At 36.6% G+C, this 19,455-nt stretch overlaps 4 protein-coding genes across 4 annotated transcripts; all 4 read right to left on the bottom strand.

The window, feature by feature from the left end:
• Positions 1-5,520: 5,520 nt before the first annotated feature.
• GCK72_024074 (uncharacterized protein) lies at positions 5,521-7,720 on the bottom strand (the record flags this gene model as incomplete). Its single annotated transcript, XM_003118005.2, has 16 exons — positions 5,521-5,559; positions 5,613-5,666; positions 5,716-5,760; positions 5,807-5,879; positions 5,927-6,060; positions 6,116-6,228; positions 6,274-6,353; positions 6,399-6,514; positions 6,557-6,667; positions 6,713-6,807; positions 6,859-6,983; positions 7,032-7,106; positions 7,154-7,205; positions 7,248-7,411; positions 7,458-7,577; positions 7,623-7,720. 16 exons carry the CDS (start codon positions 7,718-7,720, stop codon positions 5,521-5,523), a joined length of 1,494 nt encoding a protein of 497 aa, XP_003118053.2.
• Positions 7,721-8,062: 342 nt separating this feature from the next.
• GCK72_024073 (uncharacterized protein) lies at positions 8,063-10,423 on the bottom strand (the record flags this gene model as incomplete). The annotated part of the gene is made up of 16 exons (XM_053735707.1): positions 8,063-8,110; positions 8,171-8,224; positions 8,268-8,312; positions 8,357-8,429; positions 8,478-8,611; positions 8,655-8,767; positions 8,814-8,893; positions 8,938-9,053; positions 9,100-9,210; positions 9,254-9,348; positions 9,394-9,518; positions 9,569-9,643; positions 9,783-9,834; positions 9,879-10,042; positions 10,090-10,209; positions 10,254-10,423. 16 exons carry the CDS (start codon positions 10,421-10,423, stop codon positions 8,063-8,065), a joined length of 1,575 nt encoding a protein of 524 aa, XP_053579273.1.
• Positions 10,424-12,466: 2,043 nt separating this feature from the next.
• On the bottom strand, positions 12,467-14,281 carry GCK72_024072 (uncharacterized protein; the record flags this gene model as incomplete). Its single annotated transcript, XM_053735706.1, has 11 exons — positions 12,467-12,517; positions 12,567-12,620; positions 12,681-12,728; positions 12,773-12,845; positions 12,891-13,024; positions 13,068-13,180; positions 13,225-13,304; positions 13,352-13,467; positions 13,511-13,621; positions 13,668-13,762; positions 14,212-14,281. The coding sequence occupies 11 exons, from the start codon at positions 14,279-14,281 to the stop codon at positions 12,467-12,469; spliced, it is 945 nt and encodes a 314-aa protein (XP_053579272.1).
• Positions 14,282-15,118: 837 nt separating this feature from the next.
• Positions 15,119-17,480, bottom strand: GCK72_024071 (uncharacterized protein; the record flags this gene model as incomplete). The annotated part of the gene is made up of 15 exons (XM_053735705.1): positions 15,119-15,166; positions 15,219-15,272; positions 15,322-15,366; positions 15,417-15,489; positions 15,537-15,670; positions 15,720-15,832; positions 15,880-15,959; positions 16,009-16,124; positions 16,172-16,377; positions 16,434-16,558; positions 16,604-16,678; positions 16,878-16,929; positions 16,983-17,146; positions 17,192-17,311; positions 17,365-17,480. 15 exons carry the CDS (start codon positions 17,478-17,480, stop codon positions 15,119-15,121), a joined length of 1,521 nt encoding a protein of 506 aa, XP_053579271.1.
• Between the last annotated feature and the right edge of the window lie 1,975 nt (positions 17,481-19,455).

Here is a 19,455-nt window from a genome sequence, read left to right as displayed (position 1 = left end):
TCATATCTATATTAGAATATGGAGTAAGAAAGAAAAAGAAATGAAGACCAAAGAGTCTTGGGGGTGTGAAAAAGTTAGAAAGGGGAAGAGGAGGGAGAAAAAAACATTGAGAGTGGAGGGCATGAAACATGGAAAACGGATAGACGGGGGTCAATAGTTGCAAACCAAGAACAGATAAGCTTGTCAAGATGCGCGTGAAGAAAAAATGCAAAAAAGGAGAAGGAAACATCAGAAAAATGTAGTTGGTGGTCTGGGGCGTTTTTCTGGCGTGTTGCACCCTCATGCTCTTCTTTCAATTTGCACTTCCACCACCAATGCTCATCAATTACAACACTCAATTTCAATTCGAAACGGAAGGATATGTAAATGTAATTGATTGTACTGTTGTGTGGCTCCCAGGGTGAATTTTATGCCTCTCAAAAATTTGGAATACAATTAAGGCCTGTTTTCAATTCCAAATTAGTTAGTAGTGATACTCTCTTTTTATACTTTTTATTCGTGATAGAAACGGCGAGTGAAAAGAGAGGGTTGTACTAGGTAGATGAGTGTGTGAAGTAATGAGAAAACCAATTGGGCTTCTAAGATGAATAGGTAGAAAGAGGGCCAACCACAATATGAGTTTTTGGCAGATGACTTCTATCTGTGACTCAGTAACTCGAAGAAAAGAAGTGGAAAGAAAAGAAACAAGTTTTGTAAAAGATATATATTAAAAATCATGTATAGAATGAAGGACTGCTAAGAGATCGCATCGTAAGACACGGAGGAAACGTGAACCATATGTAAGAGTACTATGTACATGTGCTTGCTCATTCATTTCATTGCACATTAACCCATCAAAAATCCGATGAGCTTGAAAAAATGGGAGGCAGAGCAAAATAATGGGTATACGAACGGAGAACACTTTGACAAAAGAAACAGTATAAATTGGTTGGATCGGTTTTGCACCAGGAAGAAGTGGGTGGTCTTATGGTGAAGGGAGGAGGACTGCCTTCGCGCAAGCATAGCAATGGGGGCTGGAGAAGAAGGGCGGAGTTTCGTTGCGACGGGGTGGCGGGCTGATGACCGGCACCTCATCACAAAAAACGACAGGTGTTGAAAGAGAAACGACTGTTCTGTAAATTGAACAGTGTCTTGAAAGTTTCATCGTTTTGCGATGAGAACATATCCTTGCGCCAGGCTAGCATCGACAGATGTCCTACGATCAGGATGAGCGGTATTAAAGAGTGGAAGAGAACGAAAAAATTAACTGCTAGAGGCAGGTTCAGTGGGAATTAGTACCACTGAGAAATAAATAAATAAATAAAGTGGGAACGAAAGAAAAAAATGAAGAAAACAAGAAAAAATCTTCACGGACAAACTCTCGTACAAGAATCCAACTAGTGACTTTTCCGTTTTCACGAAATTGAAAAATACAAACGTTGAGAGCTCAGGAAGAATGTCTACAAGAACACTATTAACATGACTCACCATGGAGTTTAATGATTTTTTGATTCGACAGAAAGAAAGAGAAAAGTTCATTCAACTTTCTTTTTTCAATTTCTCTTCACCAGCAGTCACCACTGTTGACTCGTACCACCCGCCGGAAATTCTGACAAATCGACCGTTAAAGACCATTGAAATCGGAACATACGAACCCCAATAACAACATATCACGCTAGAAGTACGTTTCATTCAAAAACGACCTTCCAGGAAGCGTGTGTAATTAGAGACAAAGACTCTTCATTCTAACCTCCCGAATGCAATGAGCATGACCATGTAATGATTTCGCAGTTTTATGAGACAATTTGAAAGTGGTGAATTCTCAGAATCTAGGTGAGAAGGTGAGAAGGGTAAAAAGGCGAGAATGGGATGTGTGGCGGTGGTAATGTGAAAAACGGAACGAGACGGGCTACCGGAACAAAAAGAACGCCGCGCAGGTATTTTCCCCCTTACTTTTTTCCTCCTTGAACTTCCAGGAATTCTCCTTTGTTTTCATTTTTCTTTTATAGCAAATCTTTTCTTAAAAGGGAACCGCAATACCAGAGGTTGCGCAATACTAATGGAGGTCGATCTAATGGAAAAGTATTCGGAAATATTGCGTGTTCTGTAAACATCGCCTTTGTTAAATTTGGTCACTTTTGCAAGTTTTGATAGCATTGGAAGTTGAACAGAACACTTTCTTAGAAATCTAATAATGGGTAATAATGTGTAGTAGTTACACAAACAACAGCTTTTGCAACACCACAAGAATTGGGAGAAAAAAAACATTTCTTGTTTATTTGACTCATCAATCTTCTTCCAGCAAAGCATGGAACAAAAAAGAACAACTCCTCAAGTGTGCTCTTCGTAGAAAACCAATCGATCAGCCGTTCTTCTGTTCTTTAACACCCCGCCGATCAAATCATTAATTTAAACGACGGAACGAGGAAAAAATTGTGTCGGCTGGTTCGAGTCCTGAATAGCGGCTGCTTGCGGCCAGAGTTAGAGCAAAAGCTTGACTCACAACCTCTCGAACCCAAGAGAGCAGCTGAGCCTCAGGTTTTCCATTCCGATAGAAGTGGAATTGGCAAGACGAAAAGGGGTAATAAAAGTTTTGGTGGAAGGCAATAAATCAGAGAGGTCCCTTCCCGGCTGTCAGTACGAATTAGGGCTCTGCGACCTTTTGCCGCCAACGGTAAAACTAATATTTGCATGTATGTAATTCCGTTTACCGCACACGGCAAAAAGAGATACCGCCAATATGTTTTGGTGGCATATTGCTACCGCTGATTAATTTTTGAGTTGAGTCAAACATGCATTGTCATAACAGCTAATGAAATGGCAAGTTTTATTACACCTGCTTTTAAACCAACTGGCAGAGCTACCTGGAGAACATAAAGTTGGACCAAAGAAAATAAAGCAAAACATGAAAGCTAGAATTTTCACCTGGGGCAGTGAAAAGATATTGTCAATCCTTCAAACTTTTTTCTACTCATGAAAATGGAAAGAAATGATCTGTCGGATAGTTTTTGAGACTCAGACCTTGTAATTATGCGTGCACCATGACAGTCCTTTCTCATATAATTAGGAGGTCTATTTAAATGAAAAAGGAGGGGGTGATGAAAAAGGTAAGGAGAAAGAAAGACTGTGGACAGCCGGACACGACCTCGAGTAGACCCTCTCGTTATCCACCGACAGCATCTCATGTACTACTACACTACTACCAACCATCAATTAGTCACACCACACCGTGAACGCCGATAGATTCGGGCCACCGATTTCTTGCATTCAACGCGTGTGTTTTGGCAAGTTGGCCTGGTTATGTTTTCGAGATAAGTGTGGATTTGGTTGACCTTCAAGAAAGAACATCCGTAACTCAAATCATACGGTTTATCAAGATGAAAAAGTGAGAATAATGTTTATTAAATAGACTTCAAATGAAGAAATTAGGATTTATTACTTTGCTCTCTACACGTTATATAGAGTTATATGAAATTTCATACTCTTAGTTTAGTATATTGTTTATACAGTAATAGAACCCAATTTTACTTGTACAATAAGTCACAAATAACAGGCGGTAAACTATTTGCTACCTCTAATATATCTCTTTCACTTTTAAAACTTGTTTGTTAGATTTCGTACTTTCTCCCGAAACATAACTTTCTCTTATTCAGTTGTTTCTCATTAACGGGATAGTGAGAAAAAAGTGAAATGTGATATGATTGACCTACACTGACTGGTTGGTAGGAAGAGTGACCTCTTCCCGAAGGATTAACACATTGTGGCATGGCTACGAGAGTGTCAAATTACTTGGTTAGGAACTTGTTACAAAAATTGACTGACATATTACAACTAGAAGCGTTCCTCGGACAACAATAGGGGGAAGGAGGAAGAGATTTGAACAGATTTCAAATCTTAAGAAAGGAAGGAAATACGTGATAGATATTGAAATTGCGAATGTGAATTATTCAGGAGGCAAACGGGCTGCCAGATAAAGAACATCACATTGAATAGGATATTAGATTGAACAATGTTGATGTTGCGGACAAAAGTCACTTTCAGAATAATCAAACAGTTTCGAATGTATTTGAAAATTCTATTGTGAACAAAGAAAAGATGGAAGGTACGGTAACATTGAAAGTCTTATCAATGAGAAGCGTCGACGAGGTGCCATGTTTATTGTCTGGGAAACAGGCCATTGCTACCTTTCACCAACCGTTTGCCGAAATTTGAAATGTGAATTTGTATAAAGTGAATACTAGCGGAAAGGCAAAACAAGCGGGTAAACTTGGGCAGGAGAAAAATACGAATGCATAAAAACAGGGGCTCCGGGAAGGGTGCTCCGTGCACAAGAGGTGCATCCTTGATCGTGGGAGCCTTTTCCCTCACCTCTTTCAGATCTGACGTTCTATTGCAGCCGCTTTGCCTCGGGCTGTTTAATGGTCGCATTCCCATAATAATTTCTGAGAATGGAAAAACGAAACGTGGAGGTGAAGAAAATAGAAAAGGGATGAAGGGCTAAACAGAAGACAAGGAGTCTGAAATTATTATTTGAATATGGATGCTACAAAGCGGGGATCTATAAAATTCCACTGGAAAAAAGTAGAGTTATTATTTTTTATTTAAAAAGTTTGGTGAAATTTTTGTCTTTTCAGATTGGTCCTGGTCATTTCATTTGTCAAGTTGTCACCCCATGCTCCTTCCATCCACCCTCTCCACAAAGGCACTAGAAATTAGAAAACGTGGAAGAATAATGGATGTTGTAGTGATGAAAGAGATTAATTGAGATTGATAGCCCCCGGCGACGCCGCTTTTTTTTTTGATAAACATACGGCGATGAAGGAACAAGTGTGAGACGTTGGATATAAAATGATGGGAGGCCCCTGGCGCACATTGTGTGTGTGTTTCTCTTTTTCTCCGGGAATTGTGGACGTACATAGTTTTGGAGGGAGCGAAATGAAACATAATGGATGGGTCATCGTATGGAAAAAATGTATTGGATTTCATACACACACTTTTGAATGCACCATCATTGCAACTATTGCCCTCCGGAAAAAATACGAATTGGTGTGGCAATGAGAGGGCATGTTTGCTTTGGCGCGAATGGGGCTCAAAAAATGAAACTGGCATTTGTAGAGTGTTCTTGTAGACAAACCTCTCCAACCCAATATGTTTGAAACTGGAAGAGTACAGAGCCATCAAAACGAAACCAGAAATAATCTGATATTATTAGGTTTCTACAATAAAAATAAGCCTTGAATATATGGTGCGTGTCTTGACAGTAGCATAGTTCTCATCCCTCCTTTTCTACATACTCCTTGTTAATCCGTGTCGGCCTTTTCTTCTTAATCTGGACATGGTTCGTCGCATTTGAATATAATATTTGGGAGGTGCAAACAAATATTTGTTCTGAGAATACTTTTAGTCTTCTTCTTCATCTTCTATCTGATTGACTCTTCATATTAAGACATTTTATTCTTTTGAACAAAGATTCATTGATATACAATACAAAAAGTGCATCGGAGCACACATCAGTCTTATCACAATCAAGTATCAAGAATGTCAGTTCTTTGAATTGAACTTGTGGTCAAAAGTCAACGCCTGAAAAAGACCAATTTTGCAGCATTAACATTTTCTTATCTTTGTGCTCTTACCCGAGTGCGAGAAGTGTTTAGTATGCTATTCCGTTTAACTGCAAGAGTTCTGGCCTGAAAGTTCAATTCGGATTGACATCTAAACTGCATATGATAAACTTACTCGATCTCTGATAAGAGGTAGTTTTTCTTCGTAAATTGATGCAGCCTGAAAACATAATTTTAGAAAACTACTGAATGATCATTGAAAGTACCCTTGAGCCAACATCTCTATCCATAGACTCAATGATGTCATAAACTGCGCGCCCTCGAGTTTCTGGCATATGTCTAAAATAATACATGAGAGCAAGTTAAAACTATAAATAGGTTCATACCTATATAAATAGGTGCCCAGAATCAGTGGTGTTATAACAAAAGGTACAAAAAAGATCGGAGGGAATATTGAGTTGACGATTGGGAAGAAAGTTGTGATAGGAGTGTTAATTGCCATAGAAATGAACATCATCGCCTGAAAATTTATTTATTTGGGGTTCAAGACATGCTGAAAATTAGAGCGCACTCACTTGCCCAACCGCTGTTCGGGCAGAAGGTGGAAACAACTCAGATACGAACAAAATTCGAATGGAATTCATACCAGTTGCAGGAGCCAATGATGACAGTAATTCTACCACAACATCTGAAAAACTTTCATTCTCAAACAATTCTCTTTTAGGTCACTCACATAAACTTTCCGTCAAAAAACTTGCACCGGAAATGTAAATGATGATTTCAGTTGCCAAAAGTAAAACAGATTTTGAATATCTGAATCATTTTTCAATAATTTGTGTCTTTTTCTTATTTATTTACAGCATCAGACCACCAATGAACAGAGTTGGTCTCCTTCCAAGAGCATCCAGAATGTATGTTCCAATGAAATTTTTGGGAAGTGAAACAGCTGTGATAATCAGGTTGATGTTCATTGCCTGAAACTACAATGTCCAAAAGCCGAGTGATTGTAAACTAACCATTTGTGTACTGAATCCAGCTGTATTATGGAAAGTTATTGTGTAAATAGAAAGTATATACGTAGTGTCGAACTCAAGGAAAAACAATACTGCTAACAGGATTTTGAATGCCTAAATTTTTGATTCATGCAGTATTTTTCCAAATCACAAGTATACCTCTCTCAATGTGTCATTTTCCCATACTTGACGCAATGAAAGCTTATTTTCATGTGTCAAGTTTTTTTCTTTGATCATTGAAGTCACAACTTCATCTGAAATTGTTTCATTGAAATTGTAGTAACTTTCTACTTTGAAAGTCTAACTTAAATGACAATCAGCGCCATGATAAAATCGAACTGAATCTCTCGCTTCTATCACTCTGTTCTGCTGAATGAGCCATTTTGGAGATTCAGGAAACCGAGTGAGCATGCACAGAACAGCAACAGAACTGATAACTTTGTACGTCTTGAAGGAGTTCTTGCAATATAAATGTTACCTTATCATCACAATGATTGGAAAAGTGAACCAAAGTGAACTCGTTCCTAGCAAACTCGGTGATGCAGCAGAAAACCTGACAAAAGTCTACAATTCCAAAAAAAAAGACAATTATTCACTTACATGATCATTTTAGCGAATACAAATGAAAACATGAATATGGTACTCGCGAAACCTGGAAATCTTTCAATATTTAAAATTTCCGAGCTGAGATTACCTCGGAACATATCTGGAACGCACTCTAATACAAAGATTAGAGTTACAAAAGTGCGTAAGGAATAATGAGATCCCAGTATCAACTGGCCTAGTATATATAGTTCGGATGCTTCGAACCAAGCTGCTAACAAATGACACAACGCAGCTGCAAACGTTATACCAAAACTGAAACTTTTGAAGTTATTTCACTTCAAAGGTAATCAGAAACTACCGTAAGTATACTGAAGCATATTTTCGTCCCTTCAAGTCAGAAACTGGTAAAAGTAATAGAATTGAAAGAGCATTCCCTATTTCGGTTGTTGTTGTCATAACTGAGTTCATCAAAGCCAATCTGAAATTTTCAATGATGAATTTACTGCAGTTTCTTGCAAATTACCGTGTTCCGGTAGGTTCCAAACCGAAATGTGAGACAAGAGTGTGATTATTCATTGCAGTGATCACTTCGGATAATGATGAAAACATTAGAACTTGCATTTGGTTAATGGTATCCAAGAGTAGAAAACATAATATCATGAAAATAATATTCCTAGGAATAGAAAACATCGTACTTGAAAATGACACCAGGCAAAACTGAGACTGAACTGGTATCAGGACAGTTCTTGATTCTCTTATCAAGAACACTTTTTCCAGGGCAGCCTACATGTTTCCTGCAATCATCATATCGGAACTTGATGTAGCATACAAAAATAATGATTCATATCAGTGAAAAAAACAACAAATTGATTACATTTCATGTTTATTTACAAAAGTTCATAAGCACTATTAAAGAGTACTCATGAGTTATTTACATTAATTTTTTTCTGCATTCGTACTCCATCAATATATTTGATTTTTGGGAATGTACTTCTGATCGTATGTCAATGTCTGAAAAAAACTTTTTAAAGTTTTAAACTTAAAAGTCATGTGAAACACAAATTTAATTACCCTGGATCTGGAAATATTAAGTATACTATTTCGTTTTGCCGCCAATGTCCAAGCCTGAATAAAATTAGATTACGTGCTGAAAAAGTGTTCAACCCACTCTAGACTTAATTAGAGGAATCTTTTCTTCAACAAGTGTAGCGGTCTGAAATTTTTGAGTTTCTATCTTTACTGAGCAGAAATTTTCACCCTAGACATAACATTCTCATCCATTGACTCAATGATGTCGCATACTGTACGTCCTTTAGTTTCTGGCATATGTCTAGAATACATTAATTCTTGAGCAAAATTATTTTTATTACAAACATACTTGTACATGTACACACCAAATATCAGCTGAGTGACCACAAATGGCATGAAAAATCCCGGTGGAAAAAAAGAAAACAAAACTGGGAAAGACGACATTAGAGATGAGTTCATCGCCAAAGTTGCAAATAGCATTGCCTAAACATTTCAATAATTTTAATGGCTAAGCACCAAGATTTACCTGTGAAACTGATGTTCGTGCAGAAGGTGGGAAAAGTTCGGTAATGAAGAGTATTCTGAGGATTGCGACTCCTGTGTTACTAGATATCTGTCCAATACACTCCATAGAAACATCTGAAATAAGAATAACAAAGTCAGTTTGTAATTTTATTTTACTTACACATAATCTTGGTTAGCAAACTGGGACCGACGAAGAACACAATCAACTGGGTGATCAGAACAATCCAACTTGCGAAGTACCTGCAAAACAATAACTATTGCAATTCAATGATTTGGGGAACTACATTAGAACTGCTGAAATGAAAAAGACAGGACGTCTACCAATCCAGTCTAACAAAACTGTGCTAAGGAACTGCGCTGGGAAGAATACAATTGAAAGAATCAAGTTGATGTTGAGAGCCTAAAACGGTGGAAAGAGGAAATGTGGTATAATGAGAACAAGTAACCTCTTGAACAGTGAATCCCACACTTTGGTGTAACTGGACAGAGTACATTGATTGAACATTAGCCGAATCCAGAAGGAAGAAAAACAAAAAGGCAAACAGCACTTTGAAACCCTGAAAAGAAAATTGGTGACGTAGCATCAAAGCATCCCTCCACCTCTCTCAAAGTATCGTTTTCCCAAACTTGATTCAAAGTTACGTGAGATTCCACTGTCAAGTTTTTTTCTTTGAGGAGTGACATAAGCACGCCACCTGAAATAAATAATGTCTCAAATTTCCCATAATAGGTTCTTTTACTTGAGAAGCAATCTTTTCCATGATAGTATTCTACAGACTCTTTTGCTTCTGTCATCCTGTTTTGACAAACCAACCATTTCGGAGACTCTGGCAGTTTGGATACTGGCACTAAGATTAATAAATTGCTGAAAAACAATATTCAGTTGATTTTTCTGTGTTGTACTTTGAATTTCACCTTATCAGAGCAGTTAATGGAAACACAAACCAGGTGTCAGATTTACCAAAGACTGAAGGTGACGCTATTGGTAGCCTGCAAGAAACTGTCAATTTACTATATTGAAACTTGATCACAGTTATCATAATTTTCTGTCAATTCAATTGCAGAAGTTCAAACTATTTTTTGACCGACTTTCAGTCAGAAAATTGGACGTGTAAGCCTTGTGACATACATTATCATTTTGACGATTCCATTCAAAATAAGCAGTGTTGTACATGCAAATCCTGGAACAGTTTACTTGAAAATCACTCCCAATTTTGTAGTATACCTCTGTTTTTGTCAGGTGCACATTCAGTTACATACATAAATGTCAAAAATGATCGGAGAGGATGTTGAAGTCCGTAGAAGAACTGACTGAGAATATAGAACTCGGTGGCTTGGAAGAATGCTGAAGAGATCTGACAAACGGCAGTAAGCATTGTCAGAGCAGAGCTGAAGTTGGAGTTTAAAAGTTTTTGACAGTGACTCCAAATTCTTACCGTATGTAAATGACAAGATATTTTCTTCCTTTTGTTTCAGCCAACGGAATCACAAACAGTAATGATAGCAATGTTCCAACTGTTTCTGACGATGTTATTAACGAGTTTAAAACAGATATGCTACAATTTATTTGCTTTACTAATGCATTTCCCACTTTATATACCTTGTGTCTGTTGGAATTATCCCATAGTGATTTATCAAAGTGAGGTTATTCATAGCTCGAATCGTATCTGCCAATATTGGAAATGTTTGTGCCAAGATTTCAGCAGATAGATCAAATAGAGATAAACATACTAACAGGTAGAGAATTCGCTTTGGTACAGGTATCTTCATCTTGCAGAGTCTTGTGAAGTGCGTTTAAGAATGAGAAGAGCAGCTGCCAAAAAACTCTTATCAAGAACGGAGGTCATTTAGGTTTCATCCCACGTTTTATCAGACTACGTTAATCAGAATACAGAAAAAGTGTTTCATAGTTTTGAAACATATGTTGCGAAAAATGTGACAAACTGACGTGTTCACCAAAATTGACATTCATCTTATTCCTTTTGAGTGCTTTGTAGAAACTTTTGTTCAGTTTTCCTTGAAATGATTTTGAAGTCGTTTTCTTCAGATCAGTGTTACATGAAAAACAAAAAATCCATCAAAACACAACCAAGTGCACTTTCTTTATCGGCAACACCTGTCAAAATGATTTCCTGATAAAGCAAAGAAATGTGAGAAAATGGACAGCTCAAAATCAAAATGTTCTACATGTTTAAGGGCAAAAATCATTTCTGTTCCACCGTAAAATGACCGCGTGACTTTTACAAACGCACGTTTTTCTGCATATCTTTAAGAGAAAGAGAGACAGAGAAGCCGAAAGAATGTTACGATAACTCACAGAGTAATTAAAAACATTTCGTTTCATAGCATTTATTTGTAGAACTAAACACTTTCAATTTGTTGAACTAAAATGCGTACGTACAGGATTGACAAATATTCTAGATCGATTGATTGAGTTTTCCGTTTTGTTTGGTAGTCAATGTTCTTAACAAATTCCTAGTTCTGAGCGGTGAAATACGTGAATTTGTATTGAATTTTTTTATCGGAATGCACTTTTAGCCGCGGAAAAAGTGGTGAGAGTGCAGGTTTCCATCTCCGCTTGAATTTTTGTTGGAAAGTTCAGTTTTCATTCCAACATAGATTTTAACATAAATGGAAAAATGGAATTGTAGAAGGGAGAACAAAGGAAAATTATAGAAAACTTTTTATTACATAGTTGAAATAATAAAGATATTGATTAACATCATCAACCGTACAAGATGCGAACCATTCTTTGCGGTTGGGACCATTCAATTCCTTGGGTCCGTTCTTTTATTTTTTGGGATCGTTCTTTGCGGTTGGGACCATTATTTGCCTATTGAGCCGTTCATTCTCATAAAATGTTTGAAAACGATACACCGATTATCATTCCAGGATCCCTTTTTTCTTCACTTCCGGTGATGCACCTTACATTGCTTGATCAGAAATTCATGAAAAACAATAGTGCAATCAAATGCAAATGTTTTATCAGTAGTTCCTGTCATGAATGATTTTGCGGTCAACTTTAGATGCTCGGAAATTGCAGCGTGTCATTATAGAGTGAAGATCGAGAGTCTTTTAATGGTTGTAGGTTGAGGGCAGATTCTCAGAATTTTGCCAAAATTCATAAATCACATAGATCCGTTCACGTCTGCAAAATTTTTAAACACTACGGACATGGCAATACGCATCAAGAAGAATATAGACAACATCACGAAGAATTTTCATACATCACACAGATTAATATCAAGAAGACTATCCACTCTTCAAGAAGACACTTTTGAACATCAAGAAGACTATCCACTCTTCAAGAAGACACTTTTGAACATCAAGAAGACTATCCACTCTTCAAGAAGACACTTTTGAACATCAAGAAGACTATTTTAACTTCAAGAAGACAATTCTGAACATTAAGAAGACAATCTTGAACATCAAGAAGACTATTCTAACTTCAAGAAGACTTCTGAACATCACGCAGAATTCGATAAGATCAAGAAGAAAAACCGCAACAATATGACCACATCAGATATAAAATGGGTGTCAGAAAAAATATTACAGTTCTCCTTCATGTTCAATGTAAGTTTACGTTGTAACCATGTTTTGATATATCGTGAAGTTTTTCTGTTAGAAGACGTAACGTTTTTCCTTTTTAAGATATTCATTTTTTGAAAAATAACAACGACAACAACATATAACACATTTCTGTCTTTATAACATATTTCTGTCTTTTGCAAAACAAAACAATTAGTTTATGTACATTTGTCTGACCGAATTCGGGTTCCCAACTTCCGATTGAGATTAGTCCGTGCGTGTGAGCTAATATATGTGAATGTTGTGTGGGAGCAGTCTTTGGTCGAATGTTGAAGCCTGTAAAAGAGAGAATACTTCATTATTTCTAATCAGAATGCACTATTACCCGTGTACGAGAAGAGTTGAGTATGCTGTTTCTTTTTGTTGTCAACGTTTGTGCCTGAAAGATCAATTTCAAGTTCAATTCTGATTGACATTTAGTGAGAAAAAGATAACGAACTCTATCTCTGATAAGTGGTGTTTTCTCATCCAATAACAGTGAGTGGGCCTGAAGAAAATGGAACATTATAAAACAAATATTTTTAGGTTCACCCTCGACGTCACTGTTTTTTCCATCGATTCAATAATGTCACAAACTGCACGACCACTAGTTTCAGGCATATGTCTTAAACAACCTTTTCGATATTGTTCAAATCAAAATCAGACTAACCTGTACAAATAAATTCCGCATATCACTTGAGAAATTGCGAATGGAACAAAAAACCCTGGAGGAAAATAGGAGTATACAAAAGGAAACATGGCTAGCAACGGTGTATCAATTATCATTGCTATGATAATCATGACCTGTAGAATTGAAAACCTGTGCGTTGTTCATTTGTGAACTCACTTGAGCAACGGAAGTTCTTGCAGATGGCGGAAACAGTTCCGAAATGAAAAGTACATGTAATGATGTAACTCCGGTAGCCGGTATGGAGCCTGTGAGACATTCAACGGCCACATCTAAAGTGCGCTTGTTACAAGTTGATTGAATATTGAGAACTCACACATTATCTTGGTGAGTAAGCTCTGCCCCACAAAATAAATCACGACCTGTGTTATCACCATTAGTATTGACTTTCCAAAGCTGATAAAGACATTATGAAACTAAATACATTAGAAAAAAAACATTACCAAATGACACCGGCAAGAAACATGACAGGTCTTCTTCCCAAAGCATCTATAATATATGTGCCAATGAATTTGGTAGGGAAAAATACAATTGTCAGAATCAAACTTATGTTCATTGTCTGCGAAAACACACATTATTTCAAATTCAAGATTCAGACTCACTTCTTGCACAGTAAAACCAGCACCTTTATGAAGTGAGACTGTATAAACGGCCTGAGTACTAGTAGAATCCAGAAGGAAGAAGAGAGTGAGAAAAAGAAGAATGCCTATGGCCTGAAAAATATGTACAGGTTGAGAAAAACGAAAACATTCAACTCACTTCTCGGAGAGTTTCATCTCCCATCGCTTGTCGAAATGAGATTTTTGCTTCGATTGTTAAGTTTTTCTCTTTTGTGAAGGATCGAATAACTTTATCTGAAATTATTTGTGCTTATTGAACCATTCTTCACAAAGAAAAAACCGATGGAACATCCAGATCCGTGATAATATTGAATAGACGTCCTAGCCTCATCGATTCTATTTTGATAAACCAGCCATTTCGGAGAATCTGGTAACTTAACTGTCACCAGCAGCATCACGATAGAGCTAAATACCAATTTGGCCTGTTTATGCTAATTTTTTTGTATACCTGATTGCAACAAACACGGGAAAGACAAACCATGAGTTTTCACTCCCGAAAAAACCAGGAGATCCCAAGGAATACCTATAAAAAGTATATCTGTGCTACTTACATTGACTATCAGTCACTAATAGTAAAATAAACTCACAATAGCATCCTGCCAATTACAGTAGAAAAAATGAGAACGGTACTTGCAAACCCTCAAATTCTATCTGTTTACTTCTTCTATGAAAAAGAAACAAACCTCGATTTTTATCTGGAGAGCATTCGGTAACGTAGAAAATAGTGATAAACGTTCGCAGTGGGTGTCCCATGCCGATAATAAACTGAGCGAGTAGAAAAAATTCAGATGCTCGAAAAAAGAACGACAAAATTTGGCAAACAGCAGCAATGAACAATAAGGAAATTCTGAAAACAAGTATATCACCATGATCTTTACAAACATTTATCATACCTGCAATATACAGTAACAAATTTTCTCCCTTTAGTTTCAGCAATTGGAAACAGGCAGAAAAGTGATACCGCAGTTCCGATTGTGAGTGATACGGTAACCATAGAAGTTAAAAAAGAAACACTGCAAGTCATAGTTAAGGCCGGTGGAACATTGTGAAAATATATTACCTAGCATCCGTTGGTTCAATACCAAAATGATTTACAAGAGTGTTGTTATTCATTTTACCCACAACTTCGGCGAGTGTGGAGAATGTGTTCAATAGAATTTCATCAAGAATATCCAGTAATAAAAAACAAAAAAGAAGAAAAAGTAAGTTATGAGGAACGGAAAATTGCATTTTTTTTTCTTTTTCAAAATTTTGCAACAATTGAAGTGTGATGGCAAATTTCTTATCTTGAGTTTATTAGGTCACACCTGAACCTTTTGATAAAATCATCTTCTGTTATTTCCTGCTGAAACGTTTTGAAACCAAATATCATGTTTTTTTTTCAATCAGCTCATCCGTTTTCTCCGTCAGAGTAACTCTTTTTTTTCATTGTGACTTATTAGGTTTTTGAACCGACCGTTGTTGGTTTGAACCGAATGTTGTTTCATTTTCTAGAATGATCCGGGTAACTGTGAAAGAGAAACTTCATTAGCTCAAATGTTGTAACAATATGTACAAAAAGTGCATTGAAGCAAGCAAGTATCACCGTTATCAGCAATCCACTTTCCGTGGAATCAACCCGTGATCAAAGGTTAGTGCCTGGAAAAAGAGAAAGTTACAATTATTTTGATCTTTATCAAAATGCACTCACCCGTGTACGAGAAGTATTGAGAATACTGTTACGTTTGAAGGCGAGAGTACTTGACTGAAAAGATTACACGATATGATAACTCGTGGTGACGAGTATAACTTACTCTCTTTCGGACCAATGGAGTTTTCTCTTCAATGAATGAGGCGGTCTGAAATATAGGAAAGTGCATGTTTAGATAAGAAATCCTGCAAATCTTACCCTTGAAGCGACTTCTTGGTCCATAGACTCAATGATATCATAAACTGCGCGTCCCTTAGTTTCCGGCATATGTCTGAAAGGAAATCATGTTATCGTCTACAAACTTCTCTCCCAACATACTTATACAAGTAGGACCCAAAGAAAATTTGACTGAAGACATGAATAAAGAAATAACCAGGTTCAAAGAGCGAGTAAAATATTGGGAAAGCGGCGATGATGGGTAGATTGATCACCATTGTCACAAGAATCAATGCCTGCAAATAGATTATGTCAGCAAAAGAGTTATCATAAAACTGTACTTACTTGTGCAACTGATGTTCTTGCAGATGGAGGAAATAGTTCAGCAATAAAGAGCACTCCAAGAGAAGCCACACCAGTTGCCAATGTTGAATCTGCCAAGCATTCAACGGAGACATCTACAGGAAATAATTTATTCACACTGTCTTTGTTTTCTTTGACTTACACATAATTTTTGTCAACAAACTTGGTCCGGTAAAGAAGATAACAAACTGTGTTGCAAGCATGAGCCAGGTTTTTGAGTATCTGAAGTACAATTCTGAACTTTTGCGTAGAAACAGGGCTGTTTACTTACACAATTACGCCTGCAATGAACATGACTGGCCTTCTTCCCAGTGCTTCGATAATGTAGGTTCCAACAAATCGGGTTGGAAAAAAGGCAACAGCAAGAATAAGTTTGATGTTCATTGTCTGAAATTTCATATGCTTTCTATTTTCAAATAACCACTAGATGTTACTTCTTGAACAGTAAACCCAGCTGTTTTGTGCAAAAGAACTGTGTATGTTCCCTGAACGGCTCCTGAGTCCAGAATCAGAAATAGTGAGACAGCACAAAGTACTTTTAGAGCTTCTCGCATAGTGTCATTTTCCCATACTTGTCGAAGAGAGATTCTATCTTCCTTTGTCAGATTCTTCTCCTTGATGAAAGATGTCATCACGTCATCTAAATCAGTGGGTAGTGTAATCTCAACTTCTTTTCTTCTTCTTATTCAATCTTACTCAAACAACAATTTTCCCCGTGATAGAATTCAATGGACCGCGCTGCTTCATCCATTCTGTTCCGTCTGACCAACCATTTTGGAGATTCTGGTAGCCGGGCAGCCATCGCAAAATTTCCGATCGAACTATAAATTATCAGACGTTTTTTGGACTCGACGTTCAATTTTTACCTTATCAGTACAGTTAATGGGAAGATAAACCATGTATTCTCTTTTCCGAGCAAATTCGGAGTTGCAACCGAAAACCTGCAATCTTGTCAGTTATGGTTTTCATGACTTTGCCAATTTAAATATTTTATCACTACATTCTGAAAGTTAACAAAACCACAAGGCGACATTTTGCAAGCTACATTTCTGATCATCTGTTATCAACACTCAATTTTGCAGCGCGGGAAAATGAAACTTGGAGAAAGAATAAACATGTAAACAAAAAGTGTCAACGTACATTATTAGTTGTCCGATAACGTCAGAGAAGATGAGTGCAGAAGAGGCAAAACCTGAAAAACTCACGTTGAAATAGTCGTTGTTGTAACTATTTCAACATATGTACCTCTATATTTATCGGGAGCACACTCCGTAATGTACAACATGGTCACAAACATTCGAAGTGGCAGCTGAAGACCATTCAGGATTTGGCCAAGAACAAAAAGCTCAGTAGACTGGAACAAGGCTGACATGAGGTGACAAAGAGATGTTCCCAAGGTAATTATGAATCTGAAAACACTATTTCAATAGCTTGTTCATGAGTTTTATTCATACCGAAAGTAGATTACTGTATACTTGCGTCCTTTTGTTTCTGCCATTGGCACAAAAACGAATAGAGAGAATATCATGCCTACTGTAGTCGAAGAGGTTATTATTGAGTTCAAAAATGCTATACTGAAACAAATAATAAGTTCTTTACAGTTCTAGTCCATATCAGATATACTTACTTGGCAGGTGTTGGATCAATACCATAGTGAGAAATTAGTGTGTGATTATTCATAACATTGATAGTCTCCGCCAGTGTTGGAAATGTCAGTTGCGTGATTTGATTTATAAGATCCATTAGAAGAAAGCAAAATAACATGTATAGCAAATTCGGAGGTATTGAGAATTTCATACTTGCTCCGTGTAGCACCTGAAACGAGAATGAAGCAACTTGGTTTCGAAAGGGGTTACTGTAGAAGAACTCTTATCGAGAACACATTCACTCGCTCAAGACCCAGCCCACTTTTTCGCTATCGGAAGACCTTACATATGTTTCTCTGGTCATTTTGTACATTTAGCAAAGAATATCGGGAAAATTGAAGACTCAGCGTTTTCGGTCATAAGCCAACAATCGGCATTTTACTATCGAGTGTGTGGAAAAATCACGAGTTCACGAGGCTCAAAGAATATTTTATAGATTGTGCTCTAAGAAATGGCAACATAAGAGGGAGTTATCGAATTTCTAAATTAGAGTGAAGCAGACGAGGGCTTATCATCGGGCACTTTGATGCAAACTGCAGGAATATCACGTACACAAATTCTCTGCATAATGTTCCTAAGCAGTGCTTATATTTCCATCCGGAAGTTGTTCATGACCTCTTCTCGTTTTAACCTTTCACTTTTTAGTCGCTTAGCAAAGCCCCTAGCTTATATCGCGGCGAATTCCAAGTTGTGTCCTTTCCTCCATCATGACAAATCCCAGATTTACATTTGTGAAATTGAAAAACATAAGTCTCTGAAATGAGATTTGGTGTCTTGCACCTATCTCTCTACTTTTCTTAATTAAAAGAAAAATCGCACGGATTAGATTAGTCGACAGATTTTTGACTGCATTTCTGAGGAGAATTGAACATTCCATTTCTGATATTTAAAGTTTCAGTTTGTTAGAAATTTAGATAATGTCCTTGTCTAATGAGGTTAGAGGAATCATCAATATCTTCAAGCTGTTTTTCTCCTACAACGGGTACACAAAATATTTTTTTTAGTTTTCACCGTCGATAGTTTTGTTTTCAGTGTTTCTGTTATTAGACATTATCTCTGTTTTCAGTGTTTGACTAAATTGTATATTATAATCTCTGTGACTGTTTTCTATTCTGAAAATGTGTTTTCTGGTTAGACAGAATAGGAATATATGACCAAAAATCAAGACTGTCAAAAACTCAATTAACTATAATTTTTGTTATGCAAATTTTCATTTTTGAAAATAACATAATGTGTTCTCATGAATTCGACAGAAGTGCAATGTCTTTCTTTTCCGAAAACACCGATTCTTGAAAACAAGAAATTATGTAAATTTGTTTTGAATTATTGAGTCACAACAGAATATTAAAGAAAAAATTATATTCTTATTTCAATGAGAAATTTTACTCAGATTTTTTTCTATAAAAACAATAACATATGCTCGAAAACCTCATCATTATTGTTTAAAAAATTTAAAATACAAGGTTGGAACGTATTTGTTTTAGTAAACACTGTCTTCATAAATTTTTCTTCTGGTTTCATCCCAAATGCACGCAAGATACATATCTTTTCTTCAAACCTGATTGATTGATTTTGCAGATTATCACTTCCTTTTGCGATTCCTTTTATTTAAAACCGCAAAGGTTTAGCATCCTTTTGAAAACTGCATTTTCTTCTCTTTTCTCGAAAATGTCAGGATGAATGTGTATGAAAGCAGAATAGACACAAAATCTCCTAGGCAACTTCACTGAACTAAAAACGACAACCCTTTTCATTTTGATTTTTCGAACTTTTCCATCTAAATTCTCGCCAAAATTTAGAATTTCTTTTTAAAAAATAAAACTGGTTAAGATACTATCTTCTCTCTTATTCTCCAATTACATTTTTCAATTGAAATCTCTATGATACCATCTAATTGATATCATTTTACCAAGTTTTCGTATTTAAGAAGTTCTGTCATCACTGATCATGTTTTATTTGTACCAAACCGTTCTTTTTCATTGCGTAACAAGTCACAAAATTCCTACAAATACCCTAGAACAAAAAATGCTGAGACAGTTGGCGCCAAATGTGATGTATTGTGTTTGCACACT

The sequence above is a fragment of the Caenorhabditis remanei genome, chromosome X, assembly GCF_010183535.1.
Source record: "Caenorhabditis remanei strain PX506 chromosome X, whole genome shotgun sequence".
Taxonomy (NCBI): Eukaryota; Metazoa; Nematoda; class Chromadorea; order Rhabditida; family Rhabditidae; genus Caenorhabditis; species Caenorhabditis remanei.
This window is presented reverse-complemented; position numbering and strand designations above follow the sequence as displayed.